General features: G+C 38.3%; 1 protein-coding gene and 1 long non-coding RNA gene across 2 annotated transcripts in view; both read right to left on the minus strand.

Annotated features, from left to right (window-relative positions):
• The window catches only part of megf10 (multiple EGF-like-domains 10), an 84724-nt gene extending 68058 nt beyond the window's left edge, over positions 1-16666 (minus strand). The window contains exons 1-2 of the mRNA XM_051412263.1: positions 15964-16666; positions 422-557 (exon numbers count right to left, since the gene is read on the minus strand). Coding sequence (XP_051268223.1) covers positions 422-540 — 119 coding nt within the window. The 5' untranslated portion in view covers positions 541-557; positions 15964-16666. The remainder of the gene's footprint in view (positions 1-421; positions 558-15963) is intronic.
• A 1431-nt stretch (positions 16667-18097) lies between these two features.
• Positions 18098-20826, minus strand: part of LOC127370393 (uncharacterized) — an 88893-nt gene continuing 86164 nt past the window's right edge. Inside the window, exon 2 of the long non-coding RNA XR_007886224.1 lies at positions 18098-18477. This is a non-coding gene — a long non-coding RNA (uncharacterized LOC127370393). The remainder of the gene's footprint in view (positions 18478-20826) is intronic.

Here is a 20826-nt window from a genome sequence, read left to right on the forward strand (position 1 = left end):
ATTATGGACTGCATTAGCAGGAAGGAGGCTGAGAGTACAGGGGCATAGTGCACTTCTTTGTTGCATGATATGGGCTGAACTACCTACTGCTTAACGTTGGTGAAATGAAGGAGTTGGTGGTGGAATTTAGTAGGTGGAAAAAAACCCTAAACGCATTTCCGTCCTGGCAGTCTACAAGTACCTGGGAGTACACCTTAATAATCTGGACTGGGTTAAGAACACCAAGGCTGTGTATAAAGTCCAGATTTGACTCTACTTTTGTCTGCACTACCATGATGACAACATTGTACCAGTCTGTGGTAGCCATTGCTTTCCAGCGGAATTAGTTCCACCAATATAAGTGGGAACTTGGGCCATCTTTGCGACACTGGCCCCTGAGCTCAAAGACCTTTAAAGAAACAAAGGCAGCATAGTGACTGACCTCTCCCAGTGGCTGCAGACGTTGGGATCCTCCAGGTTGAGTGAGGACGTGATGCATGGCAGGAAACAGAAGGCCACAGCCAATAGGACTGTCCTGTGGCAGCGCAATGACACGGCCATATCGGTCAAAGCTGCACCTACAGACAGGGGAGGACGAAGATAGGACACAAGTTAACCATCTGTATTGGAAGGTCTCAGTTTCACAAACTATTCAAAATAGAACAGAATCAATTTAAATAAGAAAGTTCTTTAGTCCCAAATTTAATTAACTACAGGAAAAAATAAATATATACTTAAGAGACTTTTTCATGTCCATCCTTTCCCAATGGTTCCACAATGAATACATTGTTCTTGTTCAACACTTTAGCTGTAGAGGCTATGCCAAGAATTCATGACATTAGCACAAATAGAGTGTACAGACACACTGAGCCACCTGAGGGAGGCTTGCAGGAGGACCTGGGAGTGGAAATCACAGATCGGTGGAGAAAGGCCCAATCCTTTCCCTCTGCACCAGACATGGACTATTGGAGTTCAAAATATTACACAGACTGCACCTTTTAGAACTGAGACTCTACGAGATGTTTCCTACAGTAAATCCTTCCTGCGATCGATGTGGACAGGCACCGGCTTCATTAGCACACAGGTTTTAGAATTGCCAGTTATAGATATACAACAGTTATAAAATATTCCAAACTTACAGAAGCAACTCAAACCTGACCCAATTCTGGTTGTCAAACAACCAATAAAATATGATAACACTGTGAGACAAATTTTATTGAATTGGAAGCACAAAAAGCCACCAGCCCCTCAACCATGCTGAAAGAAATAATGTAGCACATTTTTAACAGGCAGAACCCATAACTGCTAATTGATAAGTGGTGATAGCACTTATGTTGTTGTGAGGATTTGTGCAGGATTATGCACATACTGTATGAGCATGACACATGGGTAAAGCCTGAAAATGTGTTATTACATTATGTTTTCTCATTGAAGTCTTTTTGTTTGCACAATCTGGCCAGAGCGAGGATTTTAGAAGACCTGCAGGCTTTGCAACTTGCAGCATGCTTTCACCACTAAACACATTAGTCACACACACTTTCAGTGAGAACTTTCAACTTGCAAAGTAGAGCCTTTAGTCTTGCAACATAAATGTTTGATTAAAACAAATCTGGCTCGTATAATCAACAGTATTCAACACAGTTCTATCTTTACTGGCTGTTGTGGAACCACAAACACGAAGATACAGTGATCTCTCTTTACATAGCTGTGGCATTTTGCTTTCCACAATGACAGAACTCCGTAAGCAATTGGTGGTTCCACAGTGCTCTGCTGTTATTTAGGCTTCTTATAATGATAAAGAAGACTTGTATGAGACGGTTTTTGTCCAAGGAGCAAAGTTTTTACAACAGACCCACTGTGTAGGGACAAGAATCTGGTGATACAGTACATATCACGATATATTGTGATACTGTTTTATGCAACCAGAACAGTGGAATCTACATTTGTATTTAACACAATCCCATCCAACACCATACCCCTTAGTTTACATTTACAACACTGCTATCTAGCAGTTGGGGGTTTAAACACAAAAATCCATACTGCGTGTTTGAGAGTCGATACAATATTACAAAACAAAATAATGCGATATTCACATTGCAATACTGCTGAATCAATGCACAAAAATACGATAAGATCCCAAATGATACATTTGTTTATGGACAGATATTGTCTGTATGTGGAAGATTACAGACTGGATCTTTAACAGATTTTGTATTTATTTCTATATGGTGTAATATGAAATAATATGATCTGATATACAGACCTGGATACAGAACCATAAACTCAGATACCATTGGATCTTTCTGGATAAAGCAATTTTTGTCCAGTGCTGGTGTATCGGTATATTTTCTTACATCCCTAAAAGTAAATATAAAAACTACAGATTTTAAAGCTGGAAATGGAAACACTCTACATCACTGGTTGCCAACCTGGGGGTCCTGTCCCCCATGTAGCCTAAGGCATAAAGTCATGAGGCCTTCTTTTAAGGGCTGTAAGAAAAATATAAAATATATATACAGTAGGCCATTATCTCAGCATTTCATTTGTTTCTGAGAAGAAAATTGAACAAAACGGTTATTTTTCAAGTTTAGATTATTATTCAAGATATGAACTAAAGAAAATCTAATGCCAAGCAGAAGCAACACTGAACTTCTCAAAAAAGCCTATTACGTTTGTATGATTGTATGAAAGCTCCTAGAATGTCAGAAAAACTCATCTCTGATCAATATTCACAAGAAATAATCTGCTCAAAATTCATCCAAAAGGCTTGTTTTACAAAATCTTCCTGCAATTATTGTGTTCACTGTTTGGGTTCATTGTAAAGTTCATCAGAGGTTCACTACTTGTTATGCACTGAATATAATATAAAATATCTATAAAATATGTAATTTAGTGAGTTTATTTAGGGATAGAAAGGGGCTTCCTTAAGGAAAAAGGTTGGGAACTAATGATCCGTCTGCATTGCATAATTTTATACACATTTCAGTCGTACATGTCTGATAGCTTTGCAAACCTTAGTCTCTCCACTAGAAATTAAAATAAAGTTTGGTTAGTTTGAACAAAGTTTAGAGACAGACCACGTGCCTCTTGCAAGATGGAAGAAATCAAAGTCTAGAGTTGCTATTGTGAGCTTTGTTTACTGGTCTATTTCTAGGCAGCAAATCAGATGCTGGTTCCTCTGTGGGCTTCACTGACAAACTATAAATTTCTCATTTTTACCCAGTAAGCAGTGGTAAAGGGCATAACATATTTCAACAAACAGCTGCAGCTATGAGTTGGGTTTCTACCAGGGTTTGAGGCAAGATTATGTGACTTCTTACAATATAACATTTCATCTAGTCACATCACATGGAATGGATTATTATGTATGTGGTGTTGATGTTTAGAATCTAGGCATCTGACCTTGTTACTCCCCAAAAAGAAACACCAAACTGCCACAGCAGGGAGGTGGGGAGGGAGGATACTACCTATACCCTAGCGCAGCGGGCAGCACGGTGGCTCAGTGGTTAGCACTGTCTCCTCACTGCAAGAAGGTCCTGGGTTTAATTCTCAGTGGGGGCAGGGCCTTTGTGCATGGTGTTTGCGTGGGTTTCCTCCACCATCAACAAATGCATATCAGGTTAATTCCCCAGTCAGTGCACGGGACTGCACAGTAAAAAAAAAGGCTGTAAGTTTACAGGGTATTTCCTGTTTATTTTACTTAATTAATAAAATTACAAAAATAGCCTGTGAATTTATGTCTAATGTAAAATCTGTAATGTAAATAATCATAAAATGACTCCCTTTTTCACATAAAAAGAAGTTAAGAAGTTAAAATACATTTGCAAACTGATTATTTTTTTGCATATATTTACAGTAAATAACTGTATTTAACTGTTGAATTCAAGTTTAATGCTGTTAATTTATTTCTAAAAGTATGTAAAAAGACAGTTAACAGTAGAAAAAGGTATTTGTTCTGTAATTTTACATGGATTTGTTTGTAAATTAATGATATCTTGTATAATTATGGAGGTTTTCACAACAAAAATGTTGAATATATGTTTTTTAACAGTGTATAAGCATTGGTAAACTGAAATAAAATACAGTTTTTATCACTAAAAATAGCAAAAATTAATTTCATAGTGAGTTTTTATATTTTATATGACAGTTTTTTAACTCTCTAAAATTCAGATCTAATAACAACAGCACTCTTCTATGAATTTAAACCTGATTATTTGTATTATAGCAGTGTTTGCCTGTATTTACAGGTTATTTTATTGTTTTTACATGTAAAATACAAAATATCTTTAATTAAACATTAAAAAGCCAAACAAAAAAAACACAAAGGCTTTTATGTAAAATTAAAGTTAAAAACTGTATTTTAATTATACAAAATTACTGTATTTTAGGCTAGGAAGTTAGGAAGTTAGGTAGTTAGTAAATAGGTATTTTGCAGTATTTTTTGATGCCCGAGCTGCCAGACAAATACAGTTTTTTACAGTGTTGCTCAGATCGGGAGTTCGTCCCTGGGTGCCACACAGTGGCTGCACCACTAAGGCAAGTCAGATCTCATCTTTTTATAAGATAATAAGACAGAAGATCAGGTCACGAATCATGGATCTGTTATCACTCACAGTGTTTTGCTGTAAAGGGAACTAATTGTGACAGTAATTTCAAAGCTGAAGTGTTTTCACAGCGTAGGAGGACACAGAAAACCCAGTCCTTGTGGGTCGGTGTCCTCCCGGCCTCTGTGTGTCTCTCAGAGCCATTCAGCAGAACATATTTCTCTGTCTGCCCAGTGAACGGTCTAACAAAACATCGTGAGCATCAGTAGTCCTGTCACATCATCTGTGTGGACATCAGAGAGACAGAGGACAGTCAAAAACCCAGGCAAACAAAAACAAAAACAAAAAAAAAACAAAAAATTGCAGTGATGATTACGTCATATATATTAGTGTGTTCATGAGGAATTGTATCAAGTCTTTAGAAAGGTATTTGAGATCAGTTTGGCATTAACAGTGTTTACAGCAGTGACCCAAAGCATGCTTTAGTTGTTTTAAAGCAGTATGTATTCCTATGTATGTATCCTCCTATGTATTCCAAGCAGCCACTGTTTTCAATAATTTTTTCATGTAGCAGTTAAAAGCTATGTTTTTCTAAAGTTATTTTTTTGGCCTTTTTATTGGCTTTATTTTTATAGAGACAGCTAAGTTGGGTGGAGAGAGAGGGGATTGCATGCAGCAAGGGGCCGCAGGTCAGATTCGAACCCGGGCCGCTGCAGCAACTCCATATATGGGTCGCCAGCTCTACCAAGTGAGCTAACCGGGCGCCCAAAAAGTTTTTAATGTGGTAACACAGTTGTAGTGCAGATTGATCAGAACCATCAGCATTACATTACCAAAAACAAAATTTGTGATAGATGAACATAGTCAAAAAAGTTAAACGCTTCAGATTTCATCTGGGAAGTCATCATTGGAAACTGTTTCGCTAACCGTCTAGCTATCATTATCACAGCAAACTTCAACCAATCAGATCAACAATGTAGTCTTCCAGAAACCAGTCGGGATAAGAGAGAAAACATCTTTTCCATCGTTCTTTCTATCTTGGCTCTGATTGGTTGTTTGCTGAAACTTTCACTGTATCTTCACAGTAGTACATTAGACAGATAATCAGGTTGCTCTGGCTCCTCCTAGTGCTCCTAATGATATTTGCAAGAATCCACCTGGCCTGAACGAAAACAACCAATCAGAGCCAAGAAAGATAGTTAATTGTTGAGTCTCATTCACAAGTCGTCAAATACAGACCCTGGGAATGAGACTCAACAATCAACTATCTTCAAGCCTCGAAGCCAAATTGTCTTTATAACTTTCTTCTTTCTGATTGGTTGCTTTCGTTCAGGCCAGGTGGATTCTTGCAAATGCTATTATGAGCACTAAAGGATCCAAAGGAACCAGATTTTTTTCACAGATTATCTGTCTCATGTACTACTGATACAGTAAAAGTTTCAACAAATATGAAAAAAAAAAAATTATAAAAAATTACCTACTGCAGCTTTAAGGTTAATATTAATAAATTGGATAAAACAAGAAGGCTGGTATGGTCTTCAGTGATGTGTTCATACATTAAAAGAACATGTACACTGAAAGACAAGACGGTGCTAAAATCTAATCTAAAGGATCAAGTATAAAAGCATCCCTTAAATCGCTGGAGAGATCTTTATGATTTGTCAGTGTCCACAGTATGTCTGGTCTTCTTCCTTAATGGTACAGAAACAGCTGGCGACGACAGCACTTTATTACTCCAGCTGCCTGATGGTTCTCTCTGTGCTAGTGAGCAAGCTAAACTTCAACGGGCCAGCAAGGTTTGTCTTCTGGCTAACCTCCTTTCAAAAGTGTTGCGTGATAGAGGAAGCCTGCAAGATGTCTCCAGTGGCTGTATGGCTGCTGACAGTGTGTCTGTGCAGGCGCTTTATGGGCCAGCAGGGCCAGTCCTCTCTGGTTTCACTGAGCAAAGAGAGGGCACAGCTGCAGCCACCAACGCTGATACCCTCCCCACCCAAGACAACTGCACTGCTGCACGAACAAGGGACGTGCTGTGTGCGTGAAAGGACTCCAGACATACAACCCCTAATGGAGCGGATTAGGCCGAGGCTGCACAACTTTGATACAGTGTTCCAGGCAGCACAGTATTGACGCCTCTCTGTCCGCTCACAAAGAACAGCCAGGAACCGAGACCTGCTGTCTGAAGTCCCTCCAGGGTCAGACAAAGGCTGCACTCAGGCCACAGACCAATATTTATTAGTAGACACATGCAGTTTTTGGGGCCCGTTTTCTTTAATGAAACATCCAAATGTAGCTAAAACGAGCTGCTCAGACTTGTGTGATCTTTATTGCTAGCTCTGTACTCAATTTCTGCAGTCAGTGAATGCTTTAGTATTTTGTAAGAATTTGTTATAGTTACCAAGTGATCAGATCAGTTGCTTGTACCCTCAAGGAGCTCATATATCTTCGAGATGGCTGTTCAAACGGTGCAGGCAGCAACGTATTTTAAACAATGTGTGCTGCCAAGTATACGTGCACCTGCATGACCAGCCTGGTATGACCAAATGGCGTATGAATAACATGCCATTTTTTGTGCTTATAACGCTTTGTGTTTTTGTGTCATTTCACCCCATTCATGCTGATTTAGAATTTCAAGAGACTGCGTGTCATTTTAGGCACGAATATCATAGGGAAAAATGTCAGGTCATGTACTATACAGAGTGACAAAGTAAGCACTTGGAGGCAGTGGGGTAGATGGTATGGTAAGGTGTCAAACAAACACAGGATTTTACTGAGTGACGTATTTAACTTAGCTGACATACGTAACTTAACGTAACTTAAAAATGTAACATACTTATTTTAACCCAAATCATTAGACTAAACGCAACCACAAGATAACAGTGAATATAAACTGAGGGTTATGTTACTGTTTTCAGTATCACAATATAATGAACCGTAACCCCTATATCGCGATACATGCATACTGTGTACACTGTTTATATCCTCATGTATAGAAAATAACCTGCTACATAAAAAATATTTATTGCCAGCATCCTATATATACCGATCAGCCAAAACATTCTGACCACCTGGGCACCCTGGTGTTCTGCAGCCCCACACCAACAAACTGTGATGCATTGTGTGTTCTGACACCTTTCTATCAGAACCAGCATTAACTGTTTCAGCAGTTTGAGCTACAGTAGCTCGTCTGTTGGATCGGACCAAATGGGCCAGCCTTCACTCCTCACGTACATCAATGAGCATTGACCGCCCGATCTTGTCTCCGGTTCTTTTCCTTCCTTGCACCACTTTTGATAGGTACCACTGCAGACCGGGAACACCCCACAAGAGCTACAGTTTTGGAGATGCTCTGACCCAGTCGTCTAGTCATCACAATTTGGGCCTTGTTAAAGTTGCTCAAATCCTCACGCTGCCCATTTTTCCTGCTTTTAACACGTCAAGTTTGAGGACAAAATGTTTACTTGCTGCCTGATATATCCCACCCACTGACAGGAGCCATGATAACCAGATAATCAGTGTTCACTTTACCGGTCAGTGGTAATAATGTTATGGCTGATCGGTGTATATATACTATATCTGTACACCAACAGTTTCTGTGTATCGTTTAAAGCTCCTTGTTTTCTTTTTGCTGTATGTATGCCTATTTCTGTATATGTATATTGGGAGCAACGTGAAACCGCAGTCAAATTCTTTATATGTGCACCAGTGTTGGGCAAGTTACTTTTAAAAAGTAATTAGTTACAGTTACTAGTTACTTCTTCCAAAAAGTAACTAAATTAGTTACTAAGTTACAAATTATAAAAGTAACAAATTACTTCAGAAAGTAACTATTGCATTACTTTCAAGTACATTTTTAAATGCTCAAATGTGACCCCACCTCCACCCCTCTTTAATGGAACTCAAAATACATGTGCATGTTCAATTATTTGTGATAAATCTGAATATTATAATGAAATGGACACTTAATACAATACATTATTAACAGAAACAATGTACACAAATCTAAACTATTTTAATGTTGCTGTGGGACAAAGGGAGACTAGCCTCCAATCAAATGCCATGTATGTAGATATTATGTTTATATAGTGGATCGATACAAAGAACAATAGATGTTTTGGAACTTTTGATATTTATTGCCCCTCAACAGGCCACAACTGGGCAAAATTCAATTATGCTTGTTAAGCACTGTACCAAAAATAAATAACAAATATATACACTCTTTGTAGTGCAAATAAAACAAAACAAAAACTTCAGACAATTGGTAGATATACTGTACTTCAAGTATTTTCTTCCTCGAAAAAGTAGAACAGTGTAACAATATGAGGTGCTTTCGATCTAACTGAAAAGTACAATGTATAGCAAAACTAAGGAATCCAAACATAAATAGGTAATACATAAGAAATAAAAATACATCTCCATAAAAATAAATCTCTTTCTCTGGCCATTGACAATCTCACTTCAAGAGGCTGCAGCCAGCCAACAAATAAATCTAAATTAAATGATGCTCTTTAAGCAATGTACCAAAAATGTATTCAAACAATATATACACTCTTTTTAGTGCAAATGTAATAAGATGCAACACAACTTGCCATACCTGTCTCTCGTTGTGTTGTTCGTTGTGTGTCCGACTATGGGTGCTTTCGAACACCCCCCCAACTCTACCTCTGATTGGCTTACCATGAAATTTTACTCAACCTCAGCCAATCGTCAGCATTTATGCGCTTGTCTCGTGCACTGCCCACTAACCAAGGAAGAACAGTAAAAAAAAGTCTTTGCCTCTCGGCTCAGAGATCTAGTTGGTCTGATGAAAAAAACAGCTTCAATTATAGTAACGCGCCGCATTTTTTTGGCAGTAACGGTAACGGCGTTATTAAGATGGGAAGAGTAATCAATTAGATTACTCGTTACTGAAAAAAGTAACGCCGTTAGTAACGCCGTTATTTATAACGCCGTTATTTATAACGCCGTTATTCCCATCACTGATGTGCACGCACATCTAGACAATAAAACTGATTCTGATTCTAAATGACACGTGAAAATCTTAAAATGTGAATGCTTAAATGACAAACACATTTAGACATGGTTATTTATAGGCTATCCCACAATACATGTGTTTTGAAAGTATACACATAAAAAATTAAATGGAATTTTTGGTTTTCTAAGCTTTAAACTGAAGCTTGTGTGGAAATAATTACAGCAGTTTAGGGTTAAGAATATGATCGGATACAACACAGAGGCCTCTAGTTTCACAGCGTTGTGGCCTGTCGGTACAAATTCTATAGCAACATGACTGAAAATGTAGTTCTGATAAAAACACATTGGGTTGTACAAACGCATCATGTCAGCTACTGATGATATCATATCACTTTGCATGTGTCCCAGTAGACCTTTCTCACAGCAGCCATTTGGACATGAAATAGTAAGGTAAACACAGATGTTACCAATGATTCTAATTATGATTCTGTTCAATTTTTGTACAATAGCAGCACCCTGAATCTGTTTGACATGACTCATAGCGTTTGTCAATAAAAACACCTCATTCTACGTAACAATGTTTTTGTTATTTAGAATGAGCTGTTTTTTATTAGTATTAGTATTTATAAGTGTTTATACACTAATGAAAACATACAGACACTGGATCTTTAACTCAACTCACTTTCATCAGATGTACTTCCACAAACCTTAATTAGTATGGACAGTGTCACCTAGCTATCGTTTTGCAAAAGTTTTGCATAGCTCAAAGTACGGAGCCAAAGATACTGAAACTTAACACAAATTACAGTAATGTCCAACCAGGCATTTGGGCAAGAACCTGTACAAATTCACATTTAATTGGTGCAAGGGGCAGTATTCACTAAGGCTGAGCGAGTATTCGGCTGAAACAAGTATCTAGTTTAGACACTTTTTAGGAATATCATTAGAATGTTTTTTTAACTCTTGGGATTAAAGACATTGCTCTGAAGCTCACTTCTAAGGCAGTTCTGCAAACAGTTTTCTGATAAATACAGCAGCTAATGATCAACCCATATCAATTTCAGACTTAAAATGAACAACTCCCATTAGTCCCCTCACTTCTGGTTTAAGCCACACCCACAGCTGGTTTAAGCTCTGCCCATTACATTGAGAGTACAGATAATTTAATTGGTTAAATAGATACACATAATGGTGTACATGTCATGCCTAGAATTAACACTCTAGACAAATAACTAGGAGTCATTATTCTTAATTATTTTATTACAGGAATTATTTTTTAAGAAATGCCAATTTCAGATTACTAGGAAGTTCATCTGTTTGTTTGACTTGAGGGGTTGTTCAGGAAAGACGCGGGCACAAGGAGCACTCTTTCCCATCAAGGCTCATTGGTTGCGCCTGACAAAACAACAGCTGAGGCTGATGAAGTATGCCTACAGCTGACTCTAATGGATGTTGAGCAAGCCTGACAGAGTACAGCTTAGACTGATTATAGTATACAACTCTGACCACATAGTGTTGATTCTGACAAACTGAGCCCATAATGTACTGAAATAATTATCATACTTTAACACTGGAATAGTGCTGGTATAGATTGGAAAATAACCTCCCTGGCTGGAAGATTTGGCAGCTGACTCTCAAATAGGCCCGACCATCACAAAGAAATGTGGGAAACACTCCTGATGTATTAGTGAGCACACATTCTGCGATGACAGTCTCAACTGGAAGATCTAGTGTCAAAGATTAAAATATCTTTATTTTTTACTCAAAAAAAAACTGGTTGGCTGAGTGAAACCTTAAAAAAAACACAGCTGCTGTGTGTGTGTGTATGTGTGTGTGTGTGTGTGTGTGTGTGTGTGTGTGTGTGTGTGTGTGTGTGTGTGTGTGTGAGTGAATGAGAGAGAGAGAGAGAGAGAGAGAGAGAGAGAAAGCGTGAGTATGTATTGTGTGTGTCCAGTCTGGCTTTGTTGGCCATGCTATGTTTGGGTTTTCATCTCACACAGTCAGCTGTGTGTGTCTCCTGCAATGTGACCTGACTCTCCCTCACTCACTTTCACTACGGAAACACCACACAGTGTGTGTCATTCTGCAACGCGTTTCTATGCACACTAACACTGCACTTCCTGCTGGTCATCTATGGAGCAAGGATGGTGACTTTAAAATTTGGCATCCAAAAGAAAAATTGCCATTGAAAACAAAACCAGTACTGAAAAAGGAAACATTGGCATTGAAACATTTGTATTGAAAACAGTTTTATTGGCATTGAAAAAAGAAACTAATTAAAATAATTAAAATCTTAAAATCTTATTACTTTATTGTATTGGGATTTTTTTTGTAGTTTTCAATGACAATCTTCAAATTTTTTTCTTCATGTCACTCTTTTTGCAGTGACAGATTTTTTTACAATGTCAGTTATTTTTCAGTGTTATGAAGTTTCAACTTTCTGTCACTGTTTTGGCGTTGAGAGGAGGGGGAGGGGCAAGTAGAGTGTGGTTTGCATATCGGCATACTGAAGAAGTACGTCAGGCCAGCCATTACTCCGATCTCCGTGGTCAAATCAGCCGCACTTAAATTTCGAGTGTACAAGTATTCTCAGCATTATGGTAATTGCGGAGAAACAGCGTATTCACTTCCGGTTGTCAAAATAAAGGTTTTAAGAACAGTAAGCTATAATTGGAACCTACATTTAAAATAAAATATGTTACTTTAAAGTGTTTCATGCGACCATGATGAATAAAAAACTTAAAATTAAAAAATACTTAATATCAAGCATTTTTACTGCACCAATGTGGAGAAATGCCAAAACAAAAGTTCCATATTTGTATCTCCAAGTGGCATCTTTTCTTATATTTGAGGTACAGTAAAAACACATTGCTCAATAATTCCTGGCCATGGATGGTATATTTGACTTCTACACATCTAAGACTACACACACACACTCAATATCAAGCATTTTTACTGCACCAATTTGGAGAAATTCAACAATAAAAGTTTATATTTGTACAACCAACAACTGATGTTAGCTAAAGTTACGTTCTCTGTCGCTGAGAGCTTGATTGACAGCCTGGTGGTAGCAACTGCCATTTTAATATTCAAATGAGCCATGTGTTGCTTCCCACAACACACGGCTCATTTGAATATTAAAATTAGCCATGTGTTGATAGGTCACATGTAACCAATGAAATTACTTATTTTGACCCAGCTTTTTTGACACACATTTTTAGTCAATAAGTATTAAACTAACAAGGAAATGTGTCAAAAGGTAGACCTTTTGTTATTTTCTCAAAAGGAGGACAAATGAGTGTCCGGCTTAAGGCTGCGCCTGCAGCCGGACAGGGCATTTAAAAGCCGGACAAATGGCCACCCTAGCAACGGCTGACCGCAGTTAATGAACCTAGAGGCATACGCACAGGAAGCACAACAGCCTGTGCTTAACCTAAAGTTTCTCGTGAGCACAAGATACTTTCTGGTGCTCACAAGAAAGTATCTCGTGCGCACAAGAAACGTTTCCTTTTTTCGTTTCGTTTTCATTCATATTTATTTTTTCCATGTCCCTTTAGGGGCTCCGTAGGTTTCAGAGCGGACGGCGGGTTCCGGGAAAGAGACGTACTTCTTAAGTATGCTGATATGCAAATTATATGCAAACCACGCTCTACTTGCCCCTCCCCTCAAACCCCTCCTCTCAACGCCAAAACAGTGACAGAAAGTTTAAACTGAAAATCAGTGACACTGAAAAAAAACTGACATTGTAAAAAAATCTGTCACTGCAAAAAGAGTGACATGAAGAAAAAATCTGAAGATTGTCATTGAAAAATACAAAAAAATCCCAATAAGGTGGAACTGCTTTATTCAGTGTGTTTAGTGGTTTTAATCAGCAGCTCTGTTTGTTTTGGAGAGGAGGAGACCTCTGTGGATCACTGGGCTCCTGGTAGAAACCTCCTGAACCATGAACACTGAAGGAATCCTAACCGGGAGAAGCTGACTGCAATGATAGCAATGGTGGTGAAGACAACAACTCCCATTATCCCACGCTACTTCACAACATCATCAAGCTTGTCTTTTGTTATTATTTGATGTCAGAGACCCCCTAGTGGCAGAAATTACATTCTGTACGTTTAACAGGATTTTATTTAAAACCTTCACTTACAAATTGTCTCCACAGCTTAACTTGATTCTAATTTCTGTATCAGTTGTTGTAGCTTTGGCAATATTGTTGTTTTACATTCATGTCAATAAAGCTGGAAGCTATCCATTAGTATTAAGGACATAATATTACATCACAGTGAATTATATCAATTCCAACACTTACGAGTTATGGCACGTCAGCACCTTTCAGCATTTTTACTTACCCAACCAACACGGTTCCTATCAGTGCTTTCATTTTAAAGCCGCAGGAAGTAATTGGTTTTCATTCAGGTCCGGTGGATTATTGCAAATACAATTAGGAGCACTAGGAGGAGCAAGAGGAACCTGATTTTTTCACACATAAGCTGTCATCAATTTTACAAAAAAACCTACAACAGCTCAATCTGTTTTACTTCAACTGACACTTAAACTACATTGAATATTGTGACTTCCAATTCTATTCAACACTTCCACCTTTAATGACCACTTCAACATCTTTCAGTATTTCAAATCAGGTGCAACTTCAAATCTGCATCTTTTCTTTTAGGAGCATCAACTTCAGGTAGTACTTCCAAACAACATTTCAGAACATCTAAAGAAGTCCAGGTGTACCATTTAGGAGGCTCTATTGGCAGAAATAGAATATATTAAATTTAATATAATTTGCAGGCTACATACTGGGAGCACTGGTTCATTCCATATTACCCACGTGTTCTAAACACAATACCCAAGACACAAAACATGAGAAAAGGTCTGCAAAATGATAACCTTTCCTCACAGTTTCAATCTAACAACACTTGCAGTTGGTGGTCTGGAAACATGTGAATGTGTGTGTGTGTGTGTGTGTGTGTGTGTGTGTGATTTTGGCAGGTGCAGCTTATTAGACCATTAAAGTCTCTCTGGTACTATTTGTTCAGTCTTTCTCCAGCGAGTCCCCTACTACTCTTAACAGGAACAGGTGGTGCATTTGGAAAATTGGTATGTACCACAATGAAAAGACAAGGGCTCCATGTAGAGAATATAAACTAAAGCTTTGCAATACATGGTAAAAGTCAATGGCTCAAGATTGCAAAAGGACCCCAGTGGCATGTTCTTATAAACTCTCATAAATCCAGTCATACAGATGGAAAGCACACCAGCAATAAAGTAGAAATCCAACAGAAGTGTAAAAAAAGCTGCCATCATATGAATATTATAAAGGAAAATTCTAGTATTTTTCATCTTGGGTGTTATTGTCATAATTGACCCTTCCTAAGCTTCTTTTGATACCAACATTTTAAAATGGTTGAAAGGCACATTTCAAGTTTGCCCATTTAAGCAAAAAGTTAGCTAACTAACAAGTTGTGTAAATTAGCTAGCTCAATAGCTACTGTTTTGCTAACATAAGCCTTGAGATGGAACTAGCTACCTATAGGATCTTTATTAGAAAAAAAATCCTCTTCAGCAAAGTTAGTCTTTTCCTCTATATGGGGAAATAGCTTCAACCAGCCGGAAGCTAATCACAGTCCTATATGGATACTGGAAGAGAAATCATACAGTTTAATTGTATGTTCACCTCTCCTTATGATCGGGATTGTTTCTCACACAATAAAAATGTGGTTCCAATTTAGGAAATATTTCTGATTACAGAAAGCATCGATCTTAAGTCCCATTGCTTCTAACCCCGCCTTTACGCCTTCAGCTTTTCAACTGAGGCACAGAAATTGTATCAGATGCATCAATGACTTATTTTCTAACAACGTCTTTCAGTTCCTCATATTAGACCTTTTACTCTGAAATGTTTCTGCTCCTGGTTCTGTTTCTGTTCCTGACCACTGTAACAGATACACTGAACACTATATGCATTAAAACTGATTTTGTTTTGTGATATTGGTATCATCATATCAATTCTCAGAAACACTGTATTGATATTTGTATTTAAATACATAGAAAGATAGCAGTGCTGTAAATGGAAGCTGAGGGCTGACAGGGACTGTGAGAAATACCAATGCACATTTGCATTAAAAAGTCAACTTTTTTCCCTCAGAAGGCGGTGTGTTCTTCATACTGACAGACACTAAAATGAATTCATAGCCCCTGTATAGTGATATGTATCATATCTCCAGATCCAATACACAGCCCTATTAAAATGCACTTTCTTGTCCCTCTGAAATGGACGAGTACGCCTAGAAATGCTCAGTCTCAACGTTGTCTAGTTCTTGAATAAATGTGTGTTCTCTGCTTACAGAAGCTGTGCAGTTTCTTGTGATGACAATAACACAGCAAACAGCTTTAACAAAACAAAACAAAACCGAATTGATGATGACTGCCTTATTGTCAGGTTGGCTTTTTAAAAAGAACCGTTTACCTTGTTTATGAGAGAATAGCGATCCTGCCCTGGCTCATGGGTCCGTCCGGTGGTGCTGATAGTGATATATCCAGTGATAAACAACTGTCCTCCTACAAGCCTACAGCACATGAAAGTGCAGTCAGTGGGCGCGCTGTGTATGCCAGTGTTCGGTCGGATCGGAGCAGTCTGAGGCAGCGGCTCTTCACACACTGACTAACTTTTCCCATTCTCAAAACACTGGCCGGACTGCTCCAGTGACATCAGCAGCCTCTCCACCAATCACAGGCCGTTGCCGTCCTGCACGCTCCGCTGTGAACGTGATCGCTCATTAGTTCGATTTCATATCAGCACTTTGTAGTATGACTAGGCAAAAGCAGATGTTGCTAATGAGGCTGTATTCTGAGGGTGACCCGATCCCAACAAACCAAACGTGGGACAAAGAGTATGTCTGTCTGCAAGGGACAATGAGGGACATGTTTCCAATACTGAGGGTTACCATCTAGCCTGGTAACATGGATAACATGTCGCATATAATATATTTATATATAATATTCCTTCCCAGTAATTAGTAATGTGTCTAATTACTAATTTATTACAGTTATACCCTCAATAAATAATAAGTTACAACCTTACTTTTGTTGTACATTCAGCAGCTGGAAATATTCCATTATTTTGATTTTAACAAAGAAAATGGATTTTGATCGAATCTTGAATCTAACTTTTAAAAGAAACATTTCTGTTCTGCCCCTTAGCTTGTGACATATCTAAGCTCTGCCTTCTGGTTGGTTCAGTAGCACACAATAGACCACTCAGGTTACAGGTTTCTGTAGCTTGTGAAATGCTTGAACTTACTGAAGTAAATACAGTAAGCATAAAAGGAAGATTATGGTTCACAGTTGTTATGGTCTTACGCCATAGTTGCCTTCCACTGGCTTCATCCAGTTATAAGTAGTTTCCCATCATATTCTGCCTAAATGTGCATAGCTTGTGGCACAGACTGTGACAGTTTAACCAGCACTTCACCTACATGTCCCCTGGATTAATTGACATCAAACACAGCCCTGTGATGCAGCTTTCTCCACAGCCATTAGATATCCCATAGATCCCATAAACTGGGAATGACTGGAAAGTTGAGATACTTCCTGCCGCCCCTGCATAAGGCAGTGAACCACTTCTGCCCGATTATTTAGTATAAGGTGGAATATCTTCAATGTTTGATTTTCAATTCAATTCAATTCAATTTTATTTGTATAGCGCCAATTCATAACAGAAGTTATCTCAGGACAGTTTTCAAATAGAGCAGGTCTAGACCGAACTCTTTAAAACATTATTTACAGAGACCCAACAGTACCACCATGAGCAAGCACTTGGCGACAAGGGCAAGGAAAAACTGCCTGTTAAAAGGCAGAAACCTAGGACAGATCCTCCGGCTCTAGGTGGGTGGTCGTCTGTCTCGACCAGTTGGGGTGAGAGAGAGAGAGAGAGAGAGAGAGAGAGAGAGAGAGAGAGAGAGAGAGAGAGAGGCAGAGAGAGAGAGAGAGCGAGAGACAGACAGACAGACAGGTGCATAGCAACAACAGTATTGGCAACGGCAATCTAGCAGGACCATGGCAGGAGGCTCCACCAGGATCGACAAGAACCTGCGAGACGAGAAAGCAAGTGATTTTGAAGTAATAATAAAAGTATTTAGATTAGATTACATTTTTTTTGTAAAGCAATAGATTATGTGACTAATTATAAAACACTTCTATTTAATCTGTATTCAGTGACTGACCACATTCAAAGTAATCTGATCCAGCACTGCTTGTATTGTTTAAACTTGAGATAATCACCACTAAAGAACAATATCAACCAATGTGGCTCCTGCATTAATTTTGACCAAACAGTAAATGTTTCACTCAAAATCCCACACTAGATATGGTTGAAATCTCCAGAAAATGTGGGAAAAAAGTGCACTTTAAGTTAACATAAGTTAACAGAGTTTATGTTGTGCTCTTATGGTGCATATTCCTAAATAGCTGTATTTGAGAGAAGGGGGGTTAACAATAATTTTACCACAGGGTACTTCTACAAATCCAGTTTTGACCTAAATTTGTTACACTGACCTCTCAGTGAACTGTCAAATCCAATGAATCCTACCAATTCAATTCAATTTTCAATTCAATTTTATTTGTATAGCGCCAATTCATAACAGAAGTTATCTCAGGACACTTTTCAAATAGAGCAGGTCTAGACCGAACTCTTTAACATTAATTACAGAGACCCAACAGTACCACCATGAGCAAGCACTTGGCGACAAGGGCAAGGAAAAACTGCCTGTTAAAAGGCAGAAACCTAGGACAGATCCTCCGGCTCTAGGTGGGTGGTCGTCTGTCTCGACCAGTTGGGGTGAGAGAGAGAGAGAGAGAGAGAGAGAGAGAGAGAGAGAGCGACAGACAGACAGACAGACAGACAGGTGCACAGCAACAACAGTATTGGCAATGGCAGTCAAGCAGGACCATGGCAGGAGGCTCCACCAGGATCCATGAGAACCTGCGAGACGAGAAAGCACAAGAACTCCGGGGAAGAAGTGGAGTTAGTAACATGCATTAAAGGGACATGAATGAGTGCAGAAAGAGAGAGGAAGAGAGTAGCTCAGTGCACCATGGGAAATCCCCGATAGTCTAGGCCTATAGCCTAGACTACCACCAGCCAGTCATGTTCTCCAGGAAGGAGCTTCCCAGCAGGACCCTGCAGGACCCTTCATTTACATCAACCACTGACAATCCAATGAACCTCACTTCATCCATGACACACTGCCTCAGAAGAAAAGTAAGGAATCATAATTTTACTTTGTGGAGTATCCCTGACCAGAGCACTGTGGGAGACGGTTTGGAACAGTTTTATCGAATAATGTGAAACATTGTTGTACAAAATTATACATTTAAGTGGTGCATAGGGCCTTCATCACACCATGTAGATAGAAGAAAATTGACCATTCACATTTGTGCTGGCATGGCTCTGTAGAAAGGAACACTAATGCACCTGTTGTGGCATTGCCCTCCAGTGAGGAGCTTTTGAAATTAGGTAATTTTAAGTCTTCTATTCTGGAAGTGCAAATATCTCCCTGTCCATTAGTCTTCCCCTTTGGCACAAAGGTAGAAAATATACAGTCAACACTTATGCATCACACCCTTGCATTAGTTTCTCAGTTATTATGATGAATTGGATAGTACATAAACCAAGCTGCTTTTGTATTGACAACTGGACTTAATTTATCTACTGTCAGTGGAACAGGCAGACTCAGCCTTCTTTGAATATGACCACGGACACAACGGAACCTGGATCTTATTTGGAAAATAGCTTAGATAACTGAACTGTATTGTAATTCATCTGCACCCCCCTTTTGTTTGTCTGTTTTGATCTGTATGACTGTGCTTTGTATTTGGTGTTGTAGAAAGTACATAAACCTATATTTAAATGTAAAACTATCAATAAAAAAAAAATAATAATACTTTTACTTTTCCACTGTGCCTAATGTTACACCTACTGTAGCATTAGTTTGAGAAAAATGTACAGTTGTGCAAAAGTTACTGTGAAACGGTTGTTAAGCTGCTCTGAAAATGGCCATTTTAAATAATTTATTTATGTGAGCAAACCTACCTATATGTGTTTTCTAATATACCACCCTGCATCAGGGGTTTATAGGTTGTAACCAATTGCTTTATTAATCATTCATAAATGATTTACTAATTGTGTAAAGATCAGTTATTCAGCCTGACAACACCAAGGATGTTCTTATTAAAGCTCCAGTAGGTAACCTTTATAAATAAAAAGCTTTTTGTCATATATGCTTGAATTTTTGACTATATCCTGACAGTATAGAGACAGATAATCTGTCCTTAAGGAAAAGATGCAGACTTGAAGTTGCACCTGATTTGAAATACTGAAAGATGTTGTCATTAAAGGTATCAGTTGAGGTACAACGGATGGAAGGGGCTGAAGAGAGTAGGTAACTTTAATAAAAATAACCTTTTGTCAAATTTGCTGAGATTTTCACTGTGCCATAACAGTAGTACATGAAACAGTACTATTTTGGTACCATAACTGTATTAATAACATTAAAGTAAACACAAATACATGCTGAAATGAGACTGATAATTGTTACAGTTTCCTTCCCTCTTTTTACCACAATATGGTTTTAAGAATATAAGTAGAAGATTTATACCTGATACAAAACACAACTATTTATTAGCATCCTGGGACCATTATTCTAACTAATGACTTGTCCCTTCTTTTACGAAAACTGTGGCCATCCTTTTGGGATTTTAGTTTTTTTTTAGTTAAAGTACATGATCATTCAAAAGTTTGGATTCATTAAAGTGTTTTTCATCTTTCCTTCAATATTGACAAAAATAGTATAATTCAGACACCAAATGAATTTATGATTAAATGATTAAAACCTCCATTTAAATAAAATACCCTTAGATTTTGAATTTGTTTTCCAGTACCGAAAAGTGTAAGTGACCATAGATCATTACTGAACCACAGTGGTGCCACTGGGCTCTAAATATTTTGGGAACCTGTTTATCTTTCGGCCCTCTGCTTTCTACACAGTGATTGAACAGGTTTAAACTGTGATTTTTCAGTCCACCCTTGACCAGACTTCTTCTCATATTTTAAAGTTTTAAGAATAGCTTTGTACAAGCAACACTTCATACAAAATAACATCTATTTGTAAAGAGGACAACCTACAACCTGAAACCATGAATGACCAAAAATACAGAGCTCAACCATAGGTTTGACAATAATGTATACAGTGTGTAATGTAAACAGAGTGTTTAGATTATTTCCCCTCAGGAGAAGTCATGGCAGTGAAACCATTCATCAAAATCTGTCAAA

Source organism: Dicentrarchus labrax, unplaced genomic scaffold, assembly GCF_905237075.1.
Source record: "Dicentrarchus labrax unplaced genomic scaffold, dlabrax2021, whole genome shotgun sequence".
Taxonomy (NCBI): domain Eukaryota; kingdom Metazoa; phylum Chordata; class Actinopteri; family Moronidae; genus Dicentrarchus; species Dicentrarchus labrax.